Source organism: Nerophis ophidion, linkage group LG01 (assembly GCF_033978795.1).
Source record: "Nerophis ophidion isolate RoL-2023_Sa linkage group LG01, RoL_Noph_v1.0, whole genome shotgun sequence".
NCBI classification, from domain to species: domain Eukaryota; kingdom Metazoa; phylum Chordata; class Actinopteri; order Syngnathiformes; family Syngnathidae; genus Nerophis; species Nerophis ophidion.
The window spans coordinates 38,038,735-38,058,724 of record NC_084611.1 but is presented as its reverse complement, the minus strand read 5'-3'; the positions used below and the strand labels follow the sequence as shown (position 1 = coordinate 38,058,724).

Below are 19,990 nucleotides of genomic sequence, written 5' to 3'. Positions count from 1 at the left end.
GCGAGGTATATATATATATATATATATATATATATATATATATATATATATATATATATATATATATGTATTAGGGGTGTGGGAAACAATCGATTCGAATACGAATCGCGATTCTCATGTTGAGCGGTTCAGAATCGATTCTCTTTTTTTTTTAAATAGATTTTTTTTTTTTTTATCAATCCACAAAACAATACACAGCAATACCATAACAATGCAATCCAATTCCAAAACCAAACCTGACCCAGCAACACTCAGAACTGCGATAAACAGAGCATTTGAAAGGAGACACAAACACGACACAGAACAAACCAAAAGTAGTGAAATGAATATTATCAACAACAGTATCAATATTAGTTATAATTTCAGCATAGCAGTGATTAAAAATCCCTCATTGACATTATCATTGGACATTTATAATAATTAAAAAAAAAAAAAGAACCATAGTGTCACAGTGGCTTACACTTGCATCGCATCTCATAAGCTTCCCAGTGGGCACAGAGACGTTTAATTAACGTTGAAACGTTACTTTCCCGTGTTGAAATAATGTTTGATTTGGGTTGAAAATGAAATTTGGATCAACGTTTAAATACTGACGTTGAATCAACGTCAATGTTTCAACGTTGATTCAACTTTCAGTTTCTACCTAACAGAGACGTTTAATCAACGTTGAAACAACGTTACTTTCCAGTGTTGACATAACGTTGGATTTGGGTTGAAAATGAAAGTTGGATCAACGTTTAAATACCGACGTTAAATCAACGTCAATGTTTCAACGTTGATTCAACTTTCAGTTTCTACCTAACAGAGACATTTAATCAACGTTGAAACAACGTTACTTTCCCGTGTTGAAATAACGTTGGATTTGGGTTGAAAATGAAAGTTGGATCAACGTTTAAATACCGACGTTGAATCAACGTCAATGTTTCAACGTTGATTCAACTTTCAGTTTCTACCTAACAAAGACGTTTAATCAACGTTGAAACAACGTTACTTTCCCGCGTTGAAATACGTTGGATTTGGGTTGAAAATTAAAGTTGGATCAACGTTTAAATACCGATGTAGAATCTACCTCAATGTTTCAACGTTGATTCAACTTTCAGTTTCAACCTAAGATCAACCAACCAATTATCAACGTAATATCAACCAATATATCAATATAATTAAAGACAACAAAACATAGTGCATATATAGCTCCAGGCTGAATCCTGTTAATGCAAAATTAAAATTAAGTACAAAGAAAATGGAGAATGTCAATCGATATAATTATTTATTTAGCCTGTGATGCCCAACCTATTCCTCCCTTCCGTCCAGGGGCATATTTCAGTTTATTTTTTATGGCATCATGGACCATCGTTTCGGTCCCCTTCTGGGTATCCAAGACACTAGCTGTAAACAGGCAAAAAGAATACAAATTAATTAAGGGTGCATGTGATTTACCCCAATCAAGTTAATGTAATTATTAAACACACACACAAACTCACCTGTGACTACATCGAGCAGCTTCGTCTCGGCAAAGCCAGTTTTTCCCCCTCTCCCCTTCATGTTCAGATTGGACATTAATTCATTTGCCATGAGCCTGAAATTGAACACGCAAGTCATACATGCAGGCCAAAAAGTACGGAATTTTGCATTTTTATAATTCCCGATCTAGCACTCATAGATTAGAGGTTGGGTCTTACATCGCCTATTTTTAATATATATGTAGAGAAAGAGGAAAATACCTGTCCATGATGGTGCTTAAACAGCTCTTTAAGTCATATCCACCAATCTTTGAGAGCCTGGCTGTCTGCAAATATAGCAAGTACCCGTAAGCAAGCAACACCAACATTTTGATGTTTCTTTGAGAATATAGAACATTACACACACAATTCTGTCAAAGTGTCTTAGTACGACTTTGGTAAGCTATGGTGTCGCACCGCTTGATGGAACACGTAGCATTATGGCTACCGTAGTCAGACGTACAGTGCTTCAACATACGGGTATTATTATGGTGTGTGTGCATATGTACCCCAGAATGGCACCTATTAGGACACCTATGATCCGGTGTTTTGTTTCGAAATATTATGCAAAACCAACATTTCTTTCCTGTTGGTACCTGCTGTTGTCTAAATGGGATCGGCATAAGTCCCGAAAATGTGCGCGCGCCCGTCATTGTAGTGTGCATCGTGATCAATAAGCTCCTTCTTTTTCTCTTATCCTCTTGTTGTGTGCATTCATCTTTTGCTGTTGCCATTTCTAAAACAAAGTGGCGTACAGTGTTAGTAGACTCGCTACGGAAACGCTAAAATCAACAGGTACAACAAAGATGCCAGGGAGTCATCGTGTCGAAGTGGAGGCATGTAAATGACACCGCCCGCTGGACGGGACATCCGGAGGCGACTGTCAGAAAGCGGCTTGGAGATGATCTGTGGAACATGGTCTGTGCACCATTTTGACCAAAGAACCACAATTACATGTTATGTAGACCACAAAGAAGTGTTTTAAATGTAGAAAAAAAAATCATAATTTGGCCCCTTTTACTGCGCCTTATAAGCTGTTGTGCCTTATGGTCGGAAAACTACGGTAATAAGAATACAGAGAGAGGATACAATTACAGCATTGTTGCATCTGTAAGCAGGAGGAGTTATCCATAAATTGGTGGTGTCAGTATCAATAATAGTATCAGTATATGATTGATACTAAAGTTATTAAGTTGATATTTTTATTTTCTTAAAATCATCCATCCATCCATTGTCTACCGCTTGTCCCTTTGGGGTCGCGGGGCGTGCAGGAGCCTGTCTCGGCTGCATTCGGGCGGGGCGCGGGGTGCACCCTGGACGGGTCGCCACCTTATCGCAGGGCCGACACAGATAGACAGACATCATCCATCCATTCTTACATTCTCAAAATAATCTTACTTATCTCATCATAAGAAATATGACTTACTTCACCAATTATCATTTATCTATTTATTTTTATTTTGATTACTTATGGAGTATATTGTGACTAAATTGAGAACAGGAAGTGTACAAAAGTTTTAGCTACTAAGTATAGGGCCTGTTTTATCTACACGATTTCATAACCTGAAATTTCTACCTAAATACAATAATATTTCCGATGTAAAAATAGCTACACAATTAAATGTTATTAATACTTACCAGCAAATCTTTCTTGCTTGGTTGAGTTTTTATCAACTCGTCAAGGTCGAGTAGTTCCTCCACTGTCTCTAATTTCTGCACATGGAAGGACAGTTTTATTAAAAAAATATTCTTTTTGGTATTATATGTATCATAGCAAGTGTAGTGTGTCGTTCCATATATGCATAAACTGAAATCATTGGTACATTGCCTTGCATTAACGTTCTGCTTTTCAATTACCGGTAGTGGTGCATGTACATAGTCTTGGGGGCGGATCAGATGAAACGTGGGGGAGGGTATGTTGTTTTAAAAAAAAAAAAAAAAAAAAAACTGTTTAGCAAAAACTGAAAAATAAATAGTTTGTTCTTCTGACGTATATAAAAAAAAAGTTTGCTCCTGTAAGCTCTGCAAAAAAAAAAGTTGGTTGCCTTCTTGTGCCAAAAGAAAAAACTTTGTACCCCCCAAAAATGTCTGCGCTCCGTGCAGTCTTTTATTGTCAATCATAAAACATATGAAACAAAATCTGTCTGGATATTTTATTGTCATATATTTTAGTATACGCGTCAACAGTGAAACCATTTGGAAGTTTCAATACTTGACAAAAGCTCTTGTAATAGCAGTACTGGCCTTATCAGTAAAATAAAAAAAATAAATAAAGATCATAGCATTTAATATTGCATGGATTCTTTTATGGGCGACCCGTGGACTTGCCTTTTGAGACAAAGCCTTGCTAACAAGTCAAACTAATTAAAAAGTACCTGTATTTAAAATAAACTGGCAACATTTAAATAAACATTAAAATGAGCCAGAAAAACCTAACTGCCATCCAGACGGGTGTTTTGAAGATCAAAATCAAGAGGAAGTAAATTAATACAGTGACTGGCACGGCTGTAAAAGACAATGGGTACAGAACCAAAAAAAATGTTTGTTTTGTGTTAGCCTGGAAAAACAATTGTTTGCTTTTGGGCAGGTGGGGAAAAAATTGTTAGTTGTCTGCTTGGGGAGAAAAAAAAAAGTTTGCTCAGGTCCAGTTTATACAGTCAAAATAAATGTTGAGAATAGGCGTGAGATAAATTTCTCGTTTTCCTGCAACCCTCTTGTGAAAGGGCCAAAATGATATCGATATAAATAACCAGTATTATCTCAAGGTATAAACCTGAATCTTTATGGACGTCGATGGTTTGCTTTGCAGTGAAATAGTTCGATTTCCAATTCAAATCTTCGCTCTTCGTCTTGCTTGCTGGATTTGAAAGAAAGTACTTCAGCACGCATGCGCACACGCTTGGCTTTTAGTTCACGCTGCCGTGAAGCGGTGGTTTCGTTGAAAACTGTCGCAAATGGCCGATGCGCACAGAATGGTTGGCAAGTTGAATTGTACACGTTGAAACGACGTTGAAACGACGTTGAAAAGACGATGTCCCCCAATGATGAAAACAAACCAGATTTGCAACATATGGTGTGGTGGGGTCAGTTGGTTGTGATTTGGTCGGGACATGGTTGAGTGACGTCGCGACGTAATTTCAACGTCACCTCGACATTGAACTAAGGACGGGTGCCCATTGGGTACAGACATTGAGCATGTGGCCGGTATGGCCAACCCTGTGGCTGACTGTGTCTCACGCGTACTCATGTGCACCGGCAGCTCGGTTTAAATTTTTCGGGAATGGCCGCTGACCAGCCCGACGACCCCGGCGTTCGCGCACTCAAAGCTGAAGGTACGGCGCTTGTGCTCAAGGAGGTGGTGGTGCAGAACGGCGGTCCCGCCCTCCTTTGTGATGTTTCCACTGGCCGCTCTCGGCCTGTCGTCCCGGTAGACTGGCACCGCCGGGTTTTTGACGCAATACACTCCCTGTCGCACCCTGACGTTCGGCCTTCTGTCAAGTTGGTTGGTGCCAAGTTTGTTTGGGCTGGCCTTAGGAACGATGTTAGGCAGTGGGCTGCCGCATGCGTGGCATGTCAGCGCGCCAAAGTCCACCGGCACACTAAGGTGGCCCTCGAACCATTTACGATTCCGGTCCGGCGGTTTGACCACGTGCATATAGACTTAGTTGACCCCCTCCCTCCGTCGCAGGGTTATACACACTTGCTAACGATGGTAGATCATACCACCAGATGGCCTGAAGCGGTTCCTCTTTCCTCCGCTGCCTCTGTAGACGTTGCCCGTGCATTTCTGTCGGCCTGGGTTGCGCGTTTTGGCACTCCATCCGATATCACCTCGAACAGGAATCCCAATTCGTGTCGGAGCTTTGGTCAGCGTTGGCGCAGTCATTGGGTGTGCAGGTGCACCATACTACAGCTTACTATCCCCAAGCTAACGACTTATGTGAACGTTTTCACCGGTTGCTTAAGGCGGCTCTGCGTGCGGCGCTGCGTGCGGCTCTGCGTGCGGCTCTGCGTGCGGCGCTGCGTGCGGCGCTCGTGGATAGCAATTGGGTGGACCGTTTGCCTTGGGTTATGCTCGGGTTGCGCTCGGCACCTAAAGAGGATCTCGCTGCGGCCCCCGCTGAATTGGTGTTCGGTCCACCACTCCACGTTACGGGTGAATTTTTACCTGGGGGTGGTGCCCCAAGATCGTTTTCCTTTTGGTCGAGGTAGTCCTCCGCTCCTGGCCCGGTCCACCACTGTGTCCCTAGATCTTTTGTGCCATCGGAGCTTAAAAATGCCCACCGTTCGCCCCTCCAACACCCTTACAATGGCCCATTTAGGGTGCTGGAACATGGTCCTAAAATCTTTGTGCTGGATATGGGCGGGCGCAGGGAATGCGTTTCCATAGACAGGCCTAAACCGGCGCATTGTGTTGCGGGTGAAGAAGTACTGCCAGGGCAAGTCCCCCGCCGAGGTCGCCCTCTAAATCCTGTTAGGGTTGAATGTCCTTCGCCTCCACCGGGCCCTGTTATTTGTTCTTCCCCACTGGGTACACCCGCTCCCCCGCGTGATAGACATTTTACCCGTTACGGCAGACAAGTGAGGCCCCCAGTAATGTTTTTCCTATAACTTGCTGTCTGGGTGTTCGGGGGTGGGGCTGGGTGGCGGGCACTAGGACCATGCTCACGCCCAGCAGAAGGGGTGTGGTTTGTTTTCCTGGGAGACACTTTACACGTGACAAAGAAGTTGAGAAGGTGGCAATAAATACTGTTAAAGTTGAGGAATGCTCATCAAACACTTGTATGGAACATCCCACAGGTGTGCAGGCTAATTGGGAACAGTTGGGTGCCATGATTAGGTATAAAAGGAGCTTCCATGAAATGCTAAGTAATTCACAAGAATGGATGGGGTGAGGGTCAGCATTTTGTAAGCAAATTTTTGAACAGTTTTAGAACAACATTTCTCAACGGGCTATTGCAAGGAATTTAGGAATTTTACCATCTACGGTCCGTAAAATCATCAAAAAATCTGAGAATCTGGAGAAATCACTGCACGTAAGCGATGATATTACGGACTTTTGATCCCTCAGGAGGTACTGCATCAAAAACCGACATCAGCGTGTAAAGGATATCACCACATGGGCTCAGGAACACTTCATAAAACCACTGCCAGTAACTACAGTTGGTCGCTACATCTGTAAGTGCAAGTTAAAACTCTACTATGCAAAGCCAACCCCATTTATCAACAATATCCTGAAACGCCACCGGTTTGGCTGGGCCCGAGCTCATCTAAGATGGACTGATGCAAAGTGGAAAAGTGTTCTGTGGTCTGACGAGTCCACATTTCAAATTATATCTGAAAACAGAGGACGTGGTGTCCTCCAGGACAAAGAGGAAAATAACCATTCGGATTGTTATAGGGGCAAAGTTCAAAAGCCAGCATCTGTGATGATATGGGGGTGTATTAGTGCCCAAGGCATGGGTAACTTACACATCTTTGAATGCACCTTTAATGCTGAATGGTCCATACAGGTTTTGGAGCAACATATGTTGTCATCCAAGCAACGTTATCATGGACGCCCCTGCTTATTTCAGCAAGACAAGTGTTACAACAGCGCGGCTTCGTAAAAAAAGAGCGCGGGTACTTTCCTGGCTCACCTGCAGTCCAGACCTGTCTCCCATCGAAAATGTGTGGCGCATTATGAAGCGTAAACTACGACAGCGGAGACCCCAAACTGTTGAACGACTGAAGCTCTACATAAAACAAGAATGGTAAAGAATTTCACTTTCAAAGCTTAAACAATTAGTTTCCTTAGTTCCCAAACGTTTATTGAGTGTTGTTAAAAGAAAAGGTGATGAAACACGGTGGTGAACATGTCCTTCCCCAACTACTTTGGCACGTGTTGCAGCCATGAAATTCTAAGTTAATTATTATTTGCAAAAAAAAAAATAAAGTTTTTAAGTTTGAACATCAAATATGTTGTGTTTGTAGTGCATTCAATTGAATATGGGTTGAAAAGGATTTGCAAATCATTGTATTCCGTTTGGCTTCACGGTGGCAGAGGGGTTAGTGCGTCTGCCTCACAATACGAAGTTCCTGCAGTCCTGGGTTCAAATCTAGGCTCGGGATCTTTCTGTGTGGAGTTTGCATGTTCTTCCCGTGAATGCGTGGGTTTCCTCCGGGTACTCCGGCTTTCTCCCACTTCCAAAGACAAGCACCTGGGGATAGGTTGATTGGCAACACTAAATTGGCCCTAGTGTGTGAATGTGAGTGTGAATGTTGTCTGTCTATCTGTGTTGGCCCTGCGATGAGGTGGCGACTTGTCCAGGGTGTACCCCGCCTTCCGCCCGATTGTAGCTGAGATAGGTGCCAGCGCCCCCCGCGACCCCAAAAGGGAATATGCGGTAGAAAATGGATGGATGTATTCCGTTTATATTTACATCTAACACAATTTCCCAACTCATATGGAAACAGGGTTTGTATATATATCCATCCATTTTTTACTGCTTATTCCCCTTTGGGGTCGCGGGGGGCGCTGGTGCATATCTAAAGTACAATCAGGCGGAAGGCGGTGTACACCCTGGACAAGTCGCAACCTCATCGCAGATGTATATATACCGTATACAGTGGGGCAAAAAAGTATTTAGTCAGCCACCGATTGTGCAAGTTCTCCCGCTTAAAATGATGACAGAGGTCTGTAATTTTCATCATAGGTACACTTCAGCTGTGAGAGACAGAATGTGAAAAAAAATCCAGGAATTCACATTGTAGGAATTTTAAAGAATTTATTTGTAAATTATGGTGGAAAATAAGTATTTGGTCACTTCAAACATGGAAGATCTCTGGCTCTCACAGACCTGTAACTTCTTCTTTAAGAAGCTCTTCTGTCCTCCACTCGTTACCTGTTTTAATGGCACTTGTTTGAACTCGTTATTTGTATAACAGAAACCTGTCCACAGCCTCAAACAGTCAGACTCCAAACTCCACTATGGTCAAGACCAAAGAGTTGTCGAAGGACACCAGGAAAATAAATTTAGACCTGCACCAGACTGGGAAGAGTGAATCTCTAATAGGCAAGCAGCTTGGTGTGAAAATATCAACTGTGTGAAAGGTGACGGGCTTGGGTGGCATTTCTCGTTGCCCCCCGGCTCAAAGCCTGCACGTTGGAGTTCAACCCAGTGGATGAAAAGATAGCCTCCCTCCGCCTTCGGGTGGGGGGACGGGTCCTGACTGCTGTTTGTGCTTACGCACCAAACAGCAGTTCAGAGTACCAACCCTTTTTGGGAGCACTCGAGGGAGTACTGGAAAGTGTTCCCTCGGGTGATTCCCTTGTTCTGCTGGGGGACTTCAACGCTCATGTTGGCAATGACAGTGAAACCTGGAGAGGCGTGATTGGGAAGAATGGCCGCCCGGATCTGAACCCGAGTGGTGTTTTGTTATTGGACTTTTGTGCTCGTCACAGTTTGTCCATAACAAACACCATGTTCAAACATAAAGGTGTTTATATGTGCACTTGGCACCAGGACACCCTACGCCGCAGTTCCATGATCGACTTTGTAGTTGTATCATCGGATTTGCGGCCTCATGTTTTGGACACTCGGGTGAAGGGAGGGGCGGAACTTTCTACCGATCACCACCTGGTGGTGAGTTGGCTGCGATGGTGGGGGAGGATGCCGGACAGACCTGGCAGGCCCAAACGCATTGTGAGGGTCTGCTGGGAACGTCCGGCAGAGTCTCCTGTCAGAGAAAGTTTCAATTCCCACCTCCGGAAGAACTTTGAACATGTCGCGAGGGAGGTGCTTGACATTGAGTCCGAGTGGACCATGTTCCGCACCTCTATTGTCGAGGCGGTTGATTGGAGCTGTGGCCGCAAGGTAGTTGGTGCCTGTCGGCGGGAATCCTAAAACCCGTTGTTGGACAATAGCGGTGAGGGATGCCGTTAAGCTGAAGAACCCTATTGGGTTCTTTTGGCTCATAGGACTCCAGAGGCAGTGGACAGGTGCCGACAGGCCAAGCGGTGTGCAGCTTCAGCGGTCGCGGAGGCAAAAACTCAGACGTGGGAGGAGTTCAGGGAAGCCATGGAAAACGACTTCCGGACAGCTTCGAAGCGATTCTGGACCACCGTCCACCGCCTCAGGAAGGGGAAGCAGTGCACTACCAACACCGTGTATGGTGCGGGTCGTGTTCTGCTGACCTCAACTGCGGATGTTGTGGATCGGTGGAAGGAATACTTCGAAGACCTCCTCAATCCCACCAACACGTCTTCTTATGACAAAGCAGTGCCTGGGGAATCTGGGGTGGACTCTCCTATTTCTGGTACTGAGGTCTCTGAGGTAGTTAAAAAACTCCTCGGTGGCAAGGCCCCGGGGGTGGATGAGACCCGCCCGGAGTTCCTTAAGGCTCTGGATGCTGTGGGGCTGTCTTGGTTGACAAGACTCTGCAGCATTGCGTGGACATCGGGGGCGGTACCTCTGGATTGGCAGACCGGGGTGGTGGTCCCTCTCTTTAAAAAGGGGGACTGGAGGGTGTGTTCCAACTATCGTGGGATCACACTCCTCAGCCTTCCCGGTAAGGTTTATTCAGGTGTACTGGAGAGGAGGCTAGTCGAACCTCGGATTCAGGAGGAACAGTGTGGTTTTCGTCCTGGTCGTGGAACTGTGGACCATCTCTATACTCTCGGCAGGGTTCTTGAGGGTGCATGGGAGTTTGCCCAACCAGTCTACATGTGCTTTGTGCACTTGGAGAAGGCATTTGACCGTGTCTCGGGAAGTCCTGTGGAGAGTGCTCAGAGAGTATGGGGTATCGGACTGTCTTATTGTGGCGGTCCGCACCCCGTACGATAAGTGTCAGAGCTTGGTCCGCATTGAGTCGAACACATTTCCAGTCAGAGTTGGACTCCGCCAAGGCTGTCCTTTGTCACCGATTCTGTTCATAACTTTTATGGACCGAATTTCTAGGCGCAGTCAAGGCGTTGAGGGGGTCCGGTTTGGTGGCTGCGGGATTAGGTCTCTGATTTTTGCAGATGATGTGGTCCTGATGGCTTCATCTGCCCGGGATCTTCAGCTCTTACTGGATCGGTTCGCAGTCGAGTGTAAAGCGACCGGAATGAGAATCAGCACCTCCAAGTCCGAGTTCATGGTTCTCGCCCGGAAAAGGGTGGAATGCCATCTCCGGGTTGGGGAGGAGACCCTGCCCCAAGTGGAGGAGTTCAAGTACCTAGGAGTCTTGTTCACGAGTGAGGGAAGAGTGGATCGTGAGATGGACAGGCGGATCGGTGCGGCGTCTTCAGTAATGCGGACGTTGTACCGATCTGTTGTGGTGAAGAAGGAGCTGAACCAGAAAGCACAGCTCTCAATTTACCGGTCGATCTATGTTCCCATCCTCACCTATGGTCATGAGCTTTGGGTCATGACCGAAAGGATAAGATCACGGATAAAAACGGCCAAAATTAGTTTCCTCCGCCGGGTGGCGGGGCTCTCCCTTAGAGATAGGGTGAGAAGCTCTGTCATCTGGGAGGAACTCAAAGTAAAGCCGCTGCTCCTCCACATCGAGAGGAGCCAGATGAGGTGGTTCGAGCATCTGGTCAGGATGCCCCCCGAACGCCTCCCTAGGGAGGTGTTTAGGGCATGTCCCAGGCCACGGGGAAGACCCAGGACACGTTGGGAAGACTATGTCTCCCGGCTGGCCTGGGAACGCCTCGGGATCCCCCTGGAACAACTAGATGAAGTGGCTGGGGAGAGGGAAGTCTGGGCTTCCCTGCTTAGGCTGCTGCCCCTACGACCCGACCTCGGATAAGCGGAAGAAGATGAATGGATGGACAGTTGTCTATGTGTTTTCTTCCTAGGAGCAGTTTTGTCCTTTTTTTATTCCTAGGGGGCGTTTTTTTTTTTTTTTTTTTTTTTATTAGATCGCAATTTTCGCCAATCCTGATGTATGTGTCCAGTTTGGTGGGTTTTGAAGCATTTTAATGGGGTAAAATTACAGCTCAAAGAGCCAAAAATGAAATTTTTAGGAAACTTTTGTTTTGAAGGGTTCCTGTTGATTTTTGCTGAAGGAGATCAGCGTATGAAATCTATAGGTTTAAGGCAGACCTACATAGAGGTTTTTGTTTCCTGTCTCTACGACATTACTAACGGAAGTTACAACCAGTTTTGTCTGTGTTTTGTCCTAGGGGACGCTAGAGCGCAATTTTGAGTTTTGGGTTTTGGTTTTTTGATTAGATCGCAATTTTTGCCAGTCCTTGTGTGTGTGTGTAAAATTTGGTGAGTTTTGAAGCATGTTAAGGGGGTCAAATTACAGCTCAAAGGCGCGGCGTAACAATAATAATAATAAAACCTTAGAAATACAATAGGGTCCTCTGTCCCAAAGGGACATTCGGTCCCTAACAAATACAATAAAACCTTAGAAATACAATAGGGTCCTCTGTCCCAAAGGGACATTCGGTCCCTAAAAATGTATTGACGTCATTAATCTTGCCTCCCCTCCCCTTAGATGTGTTTGTTATATGACTATCCAGGGTGTACACCGCCTTCCGCCTGAATGCAGCTGAGATAGGCTCCTGCACCCCCAACCCCCCTCTCCCCCCCACACTACACCTGCCCTCCCCCCCGCGACCCCGAACGGGACAAGCGGTAGGAAATGGATGGATGGATGGAAGTAATAAAAAAGAGAAAGACTTGTTCCGCCCTCTTGTGGTGAAAAAAAGAAATGCCTCACAGTGTGACATGAAAAGCATGTACGGCAGGGGTCACCAACCCTTTTGAAACCAAAAGCTACTTCTTGGCAGAGGTGGGTAGAATAGCCACTGCCTTCCGCCCGATTGTAGCTGAGATAGGTGCCAGCGCCCCCCGCAACCTCAAAAGGGAATAGGCGGTAGAAATGGATGGATGTATATATATATATATATATATATATATATATATATATATATATATATATATATATATATATATATATATATATATATATATATATATATATACATCTATATATATATATATATATATATATATACATATATATATATATATATATATATATATATACAAAAGTATATATATATATATATATATATATATATATATATATACATACAGTATATAATTTATATTTATTTATTTTGCCGTTTTTGTTAACATGTTAAAGGTGTTTTAATGAAGATATATGCATGTTTAACACATAGATTCCTATCTTTCATGAAGACAAGAATATAAGTTGGTGTATTACCTGATTCTGATGACTTGCATTGATTGGAATCAGTAGTGCTGAAAACGTCCACGTTTTCAAATGGAGGGGAAAAAAAGTTCTTCCTTTCTGTCTAATACCACATGAAAGTCGTTGGTTTTTGGCATCTTATTTGTCCGGCTTCTATATTCGTTTTTATACACTTTACAATAAATACATTGGTGGCAAACTCCGTAGCTTGCTAGCTTGTTTACGCTGGCTTTCGGAGACTCATATTTTGTTAGCGCAGGCGCGATGGAGCGGCACTTTTATTGTGAAGACAGGAACTGTGCGATCAGCCTTTAGGCTTTTGACGGGAAGTACGGTTGAAATAAAAAATGTATTTTTTCCTTTACACTTTTGATTGATTGAAACTTTTATTAGTAAATTGCACAGTACAGTACATAGTTCGAACAATTGACCACTAAATGGTGACACCTCAATAAGTTTTTCAACTTTTTTAAGTCGGATTCGACGTGTGGCGGCCACGTGACCGCCTGGCTCTGTTTGATTGGTCCAACGTCACCAGTGACTACTTGTGATTGGTGAAACGCAGGCATGCGTAGATCCTACTTTGAAAAACCAAAACAAACATTAATAGATCGATAAAAAAAAAGTAGCGAGTAGCGAGCTGAATGTACATGAATGGAACGGAGTAAAAGTAGCGTTTCTTCTCTATAAACATACTCAAGTAAAATAAAAGTATGTTACATAAAAACTACTCTTAGAAGTACAATTCATCCCAAAAGTTACTCAAGTAGATGTAACGGAGTAAATGTAGCGCGTTACTACCCACCTCTGCTTCTTGGCTACTGATTAATGCAATGGGCTACCAGTTGTATACACACTTAAATAAATTGCCAAAAATAGCCAGTTTGCTCAATTTACCTTTAATAAATCAATCTATATATATATTTAAAAAAATGGGTATATCTGTCCGTCATTCCGTTGTATCAGTCAATCAATCAATCAAGCAATCAATGTTTATTTATATAGCCCTAAATCATCAGTGTCTCAAAGGGCTGCACAAACCACAACACAAACCACAACGACTTCCTCGGTAGAGCCCACATAAGGGCAAGGAAAACTCACCCCAGTGGGACGTCGGTGACAGTGACATAGAGAGAAACCTTGGAGAGGACCACATATGTGGGCAAACCCCCCCGCCCCCCGTACATTTTTTTTCCTTTTTACGGAAGGTTTTTTGTAGAGAATAAATTATGAAAAAAACACTTAATGGAACGGTTTAAAAGAGGAGAAAACACGAAAAAATTAAAATTAAATTTTGAAACATAGTTTATCTTCAATTTTGACTCTTTAAAATTCAAAATTCAACCGAAAAAAATTAAGAGAAAAATGTGCTAATTTGAATCTTTTAAAAAAAATTTAAAAAATAATTTATGGAACATCATTAGTAATATTTCCTGATTAACATTAATTTTTAGAATTTTGATGACATGTTTTAAATAGGTTAAAATCCAATCTGCACTTTGTTAGAATATATAACAAATTGGACCAAGCTACATTTCTAACAAAGACAAATTATTATTTCTTCTAGATTTTCCAGAACAAAACATTTAAAATAAATCCAAAAGACTTTGAAATAAGTTTTAAATTTGATTCTACAGATTTTCTAGATTAGCCAGAATATTTTTTTGAATTTTAAGCATAATAAGTTTGAAGAAATATTTCACAAATATTCTTCGTCGGAAAAACAGAAGCTAAAATGAAGAATTAAATTAAAATGTATTTATTATTCTTAAATACAAAAATACTTGAACATTGATTTAAATTGTCATGAAAGAAGAGGAAGGAACTTAAAAGGTAAAAAGGTAAATGTGTTTAAAAATCCTAAAATAATTTTTAAGGTTGTATTTTTTCTCTAAAATTGTGTTTCTGAAAGGAAAGTTATAGGAAGCAAAGTAAAAAACAAACAAAAAAAATTATTTATACAAGTGAAGAACACGTCTTTAAAATATTTTCTTGGATTTTCAAAATCTATTTGAGTTTTGTCCCTTTTAGACTTAAAAATGTCGAGTAAAACGAGACCAGCTTGATAGTAAATAAATAACATTTAAAAAATAGAGGCAGCTCACTGGTAAGTGCTGCTATTTGAGCAATTTTTAAAACAGGCCAGCGGGCGACTCATCTGGGCACCGTGTTGGTGACCCCTGATGTACAGTGTAGTTGTCCATCCATCCATGTTTAGTCAGTAAAAAGTACATTATGACGTAACATAAACACGAGTTGCCTTGTAAGCTCTTGTAATTTTCGTGACGTCTCTCAGTTTGGTCATCTCTTGCTCCCCCTCCCCTTCGATGTGTTTGTGTTATGACTATCCAGTAAGAGTGATTGACGCATCTCTATCGCATGGAGAAGTAACAGCGATACACAGTTATGACAGTATGCGGTAACAGGTTGTTATAGGTTGGGACTGACGTCATGACGTCATGATGTCGATGTCCCCGCCCATAAGTCTACGTCACGTGACGTCAGGAGTGGGTGGAGACTAATGGGCTGAGAATGTAAACATGGTGACAGGTCCATGAGAAGAGCTCCAAAATGGTCTTCGAAAGCGTTGTTGTAGACGTCCTTAACAGGTTCCTTGGGGACTACGTTGTAAACCTAGACAGTTCGCAGCTCAAACTCGGCATATGGGGAGGTAAAATAATATATTTTGTTTCTCTCTTAATGTGAGCGCGGCTAAGTTAGCCACCCAGCTAGCTTACGTCAAGCTCGACATTCGCCGCCATGCGCCATAAAGGAGCACCTGCAACTGTCAGTGTCACGTCCGTTGCCCACAAATCTCCTCGAATTGGTCTAGTTTGACCTGTATAATAGTGCCGAATTATGTTACTCGCATATATGACTCGGCCTATTGAAATTCTTAAAGCTACACGCATTTTATCCATGCTATTTTTCAGTGCAAAGCTGCATGCGGGCTGTACTGGGGCGGACATCGGAGCGATTCTACAAACCCCGTTTCCGTATGAGTTGGGAAATTGTGTTAGATGTAAATATAAACGGAATACAATGATTTGCAAATCCTTTTCAATCCGTATTAAATTGTATGCACTCCAAAGACAAGATATTTGATGTTTAAACTCATAAACTTTATTTTTTTTGCAAATAATAATTAACTTAGAATTTCATGGCTGCAACACGTGCCAAAGTAGTTGGGAAAGGGCATGTTCACCACTGTGTTACATCACCTTTTAACAACACTCGATAAACGTTTGGGAACTGACAAAACTAATTGTTGAATCTTTGAAAGTGGAATTCTTTACCATTTTTGCTTGATGTACAGCTTAAGTTGTTCAACATTCCGGGGTCTTGTTGTCGTATTTGGCAGACATGTCTGGACTTCAGGCGGGCCAGGAAAGTACCCGCACTCTTACTGCGAAGCCATGCTTTTGTAACACGTAGCTTGGCATTGTTTTGCTTAAATAAGCAGGGGCGTCCATGATAACGTTGCTTGGATGACAACATATGTTGCTCCAAAACCTGTATGGACCATTCAGCATTAATAGTGCCTTCACAGATGTATACGTTACCCATGCCTTGGGCACTAATACACCCCCATACCATCACAGATGCTGGCTTTTGAACTTTGCGCCTATAATAATCTGGATGGTTATTTTCCTCTTTGTTCTGGAGGACACCACGTCCACAGTTTTCAAATATAATTTGAAATGTGGACTTGTCAGACGGGCTTCACGGTGGCAGAGGGGTTAGTGCGTCTGCCTCACAATACAACATTTCTGCAGTCCTGGGTTCAAATCCAGGCTCGGTATCTTTCTGTGTGGAGTTTGCATGTTCTCCCCGTGAATGCGTGGGTTCCCTCCGGGTACTCGGCTTCCTCCCACTTCCAAAGACATGCACCTGGGGATAGGTTGATTGGCAACACTAAATTGGCCCTAGTGTTTGAATGTTAGTGTGAATGTTGTCTGTCTATCTGTGTTGGCCCTGCGATGAGGTGGCGACTTGTCCAGGGTGTACCCCGCCTTACGCTCGATTGTAGCTGAGATAGGTGCCAGCGACCCCAAAAGGGAATAAGCGGTAGAAAATGGATGGATGGATGGACTTGTCAGACCACAGAACACTTTTCCACTTTGCATCAGTCCATCTTAGATGAGCTCGGGCCCAGCCAAGCCGGCGGCGTTCCTGGGTGTGGTTGATAAATGGCTTTCGCTTTGCATAGTAGAGTTTTAACTTTCACTTACAGATGTAGCGACCAACTGTAGTTACTGACAGTGGTTTTATGAAGTGTTCCTGAGCCCATGTGGTGATATCATTTACACACTGATATCGGTTTTTAATGCAGTACCGCCTGAGGGTTCAAAGGTCCGTAATATCATCGCTTACGTGCAGTGATTTCTCCAGATTCTCGGAACCTTTTGATGATTTTACGGACCGTAGGTGTTAAAATCCCTAAATTCCTTGCAATAGCTCGTTGAGAAATGTTGTTCTAAAAATGTTCGACAACTTGCTTACAAATTGGTGACCCTCGCCCCATCCTTGTTTGTGAATTACTTAGCATTTCATGGAAGCTGCTTTTATACCCATTCATGGCACCCACCTGTTTCCAATTAGCCTGCACACCTGTGGGATATTCCAAATAAGTGTTTGATGAGCATTCCTCAACTTTATCAGTATGTATTGCCACCTTTCCCAACTTCTTTGTCATGTGTTGCTGTCCATCCATCCATCCATTTTCTACCGCTTATTCCCTTTCGGGGTCACGGGGGGCGCTGGCGCCTATCCCAGCTACAATCGGGCGGAAGGCAGGGTACACCCTGGACAAGTCGCCACCTCATCGCAGGGCATGTGTTGCTGTCATCAAATTCAAAAGTTAATGATCATTTGGCAAAAAAAAAAAAAGTTTATCAGTTTGAACATCAAATATGTTGTCTATGTAGCATATTGAACTGAATATGGGTTGAAAATTATTTGGAAATCATTGTATTCCGTTTATATTTACATCTAACACAATTTCCCAACTCATATGAAAACGGGGTTTGTAGATACTGGGTTTCACTATGTAAAGCCCTTTGAGTAACTGGAGAAAAGCGTTATATAAATATAATTCACTTCACATTTCTGAAATATAATTTTTGATAATACATTACATTATTTTCCAAATTGTAACTTTGTTTTTCAGTTCTCAAAATAACTGATCATATGAAATTTTGTCATATTGTGCATACTGCATTCTCTGCATATGTTCATATATTTATTCAAAACTTTTTTTCTCTCCCTTTTAAAATTGCCCTGTTTTTTAAAATCTGTCAAAGTTGAATAAACTAATAATTAAAAAAGTTTATAAAATAGGTTGATGAAGTTAATGGACCGTTTGATACTGCTGCATTCCACATGAAATATTATTAAAAAAAAACAATCCCAATTAAACAATCATAATTGCAGCGAATTGTCAAATAATGTATTTATATACTTACATGAAATGAGGGTCCAAACTTTGTGTGAAGGTTGCAGAAAGAGTGCAGGACCCAAACCCTTAAAACAAGTAAAACACTAACCTAAAATCTGCTTAGAGAGAATAATTAACTTATCAGACAGAAAATAAGCAACTATCACCCTTATATTATTTATTCTTACTTAGATTTCAGTTTTTGCACAGGTTAGAACACACAAAGTCAGCATCTTACAGTCTTGTACAGTTATTAGGAATAGCCACAACAAACATCATGTCGTTCCCAAAGATTCAGATATTGAGAAGGCAGGCGTCACACTGCAAAAACTGAAATATAAGTAAGATTAAATATCTCAAATAAGGGTAATTTTTGCCAATTTTTGGTATGATAAAATAATTCTTCTCACTAAGCAGATTTTATGTTAGAGGGTTTTACTTGTTTTCAGGGTTTTGGTCCTAAATCAGACCTAGGCAAATTAGGCCCGGGGGCCACATGTGGCCCGTTAAGATTTTCAATCTGGCCCGCCGGACATTCCCAAATAAGGTTTTTAGATCATTAAGATGGAAGCTGGAGCCGGCATTGTGATGTGCAGTGGTATTTTCTAATGATCGTAAGTCTTGAACTATACAAAGTATTTCGATGGTTAAACTCTGCACTTTTGAATGGTATTCTAGTTCCTATGGTAATCTAATTAGTTACTAGGGCTGTGAATCTTTGGGTGTCCCACGATTCGATTCATTATCGATTCTTGGGGTCACGATTCGATAATATATAGATTTTTTTGATTCGATTCGATTCTCGATTCAAAAATGATATTTTTCCGATTCAAAAGGATTCTGTATTCATTCAATACATAGGTTTTCAGCAGGATCTACCCCAGTCTGCTGACATGCTAGCAGAGTAGTAGATTTTTTTTAAAAAGCTTTTAGAATTGTAAAGGACAATGTTTTATCAACTGATTGCAATAATGTAAATTTGGTTTAACTATTAAACAAACCAAAAATATGACTTATTTTACTTTTGTGAAAATATTGGACACTGTGTTGTCAAGCTTATGAGATGCGATGCAAGTGTAAGCCACTGTGATACTATTGTTCTTTTTTTTTTTTTATGAATGTCTAATGATAATGTCAATGAGGGATTTTTAATTACTGGTATGCTGAAATTATAACTAATAGTGATACTGTTGTTGATAATATTCATTTTTGTTTCACTACTTTTGGTTTGTTCTGTGTCGTGTTTGTGTCTCCTCAATTGCTCTGTTTATTGCAGTTCTGAATGTTGCTGGGTCAGGTTTGGTTTTGGAATTGGATTGCATTGTCATGGTATTGCTGTGTAGTGGTTTGTTGGATTGATAAAAACTAAAAATAAAAATCGATTTTTTAGAAATGAGAATCAATTCTGAATCGCACAACGTATTCGATTCGATTCCTATTCCAATCAATTTTTCCCCACACCCCTATTAGTTACTATGGTAATCTAAGTCAGAGCAGTTCAGACGAGGCAACAAGCAGTGTGGGTGGGGAGCGTTTCCACAGTGTTCCCAGAGCGGCCTGAAATGCAAGTTTCAGGGACAGACTCTTCGCATTCATATTTCGCCTTTTTTGTTGCATTTTTGTTGTGTTTCGCTTGATTGTAAATAATGTAGATGGAGAGGGGGTGTGATGTTCATGTTGTTAATATTCAGTTTTTTATCGTCCATAGTTAATATTGTAAATTACACATTCTTTATATTCATGTACAATCCAGGTGTCTTATTCAGTAGAAAATTTAAAATTCCTTTCCGTTTCCTAAGGCAGTCTGTCATAACGTTTTTAGGATTCCATCAGGCATTATTGTGAGGTTTCATAAAAA

At 41.9% G+C, this 19,990-nt stretch overlaps 1 protein-coding gene and 1 long non-coding RNA gene across 3 annotated transcripts in view; one reads left to right on the top strand and one right to left on the bottom strand.

Moving 5' to 3' along the window:
* Nucleotides 1-1,253: 1,253 nt before the first annotated feature.
* Nucleotides 1,254-4,380, bottom strand: LOC133569162 (uncharacterized). The gene is made up of 4 exons (XR_009809770.1): nt 4,273-4,380; nt 1,722-1,786; nt 1,482-1,576; nt 1,254-1,386 (listed from the first exon to the last, which is right to left on the bottom strand). It is a non-coding gene; the product is annotated as an uncharacterized LOC133569162 (long non-coding RNA).
* Nucleotides 4,381-15,203: 10,823 nt separating this feature from the next.
* Nucleotides 15,204-19,990, top strand: part of vps13a (vacuolar protein sorting 13 homolog A) — an 89,794-nt gene continuing 85,007 nt past the window's right edge. For both annotated transcript variants that reach the window (XM_061902109.1, XM_061902100.1), the window contains exon 1: nt 15,204-15,366. In XM_061902109.1, the coding sequence (XP_061758093.1) occupies nt 15,267-15,366 (100 nt within the window). In that variant the 5' untranslated portion in view covers nt 15,204-15,266. The remainder of the gene's footprint in view (nt 15,367-19,990) is intronic.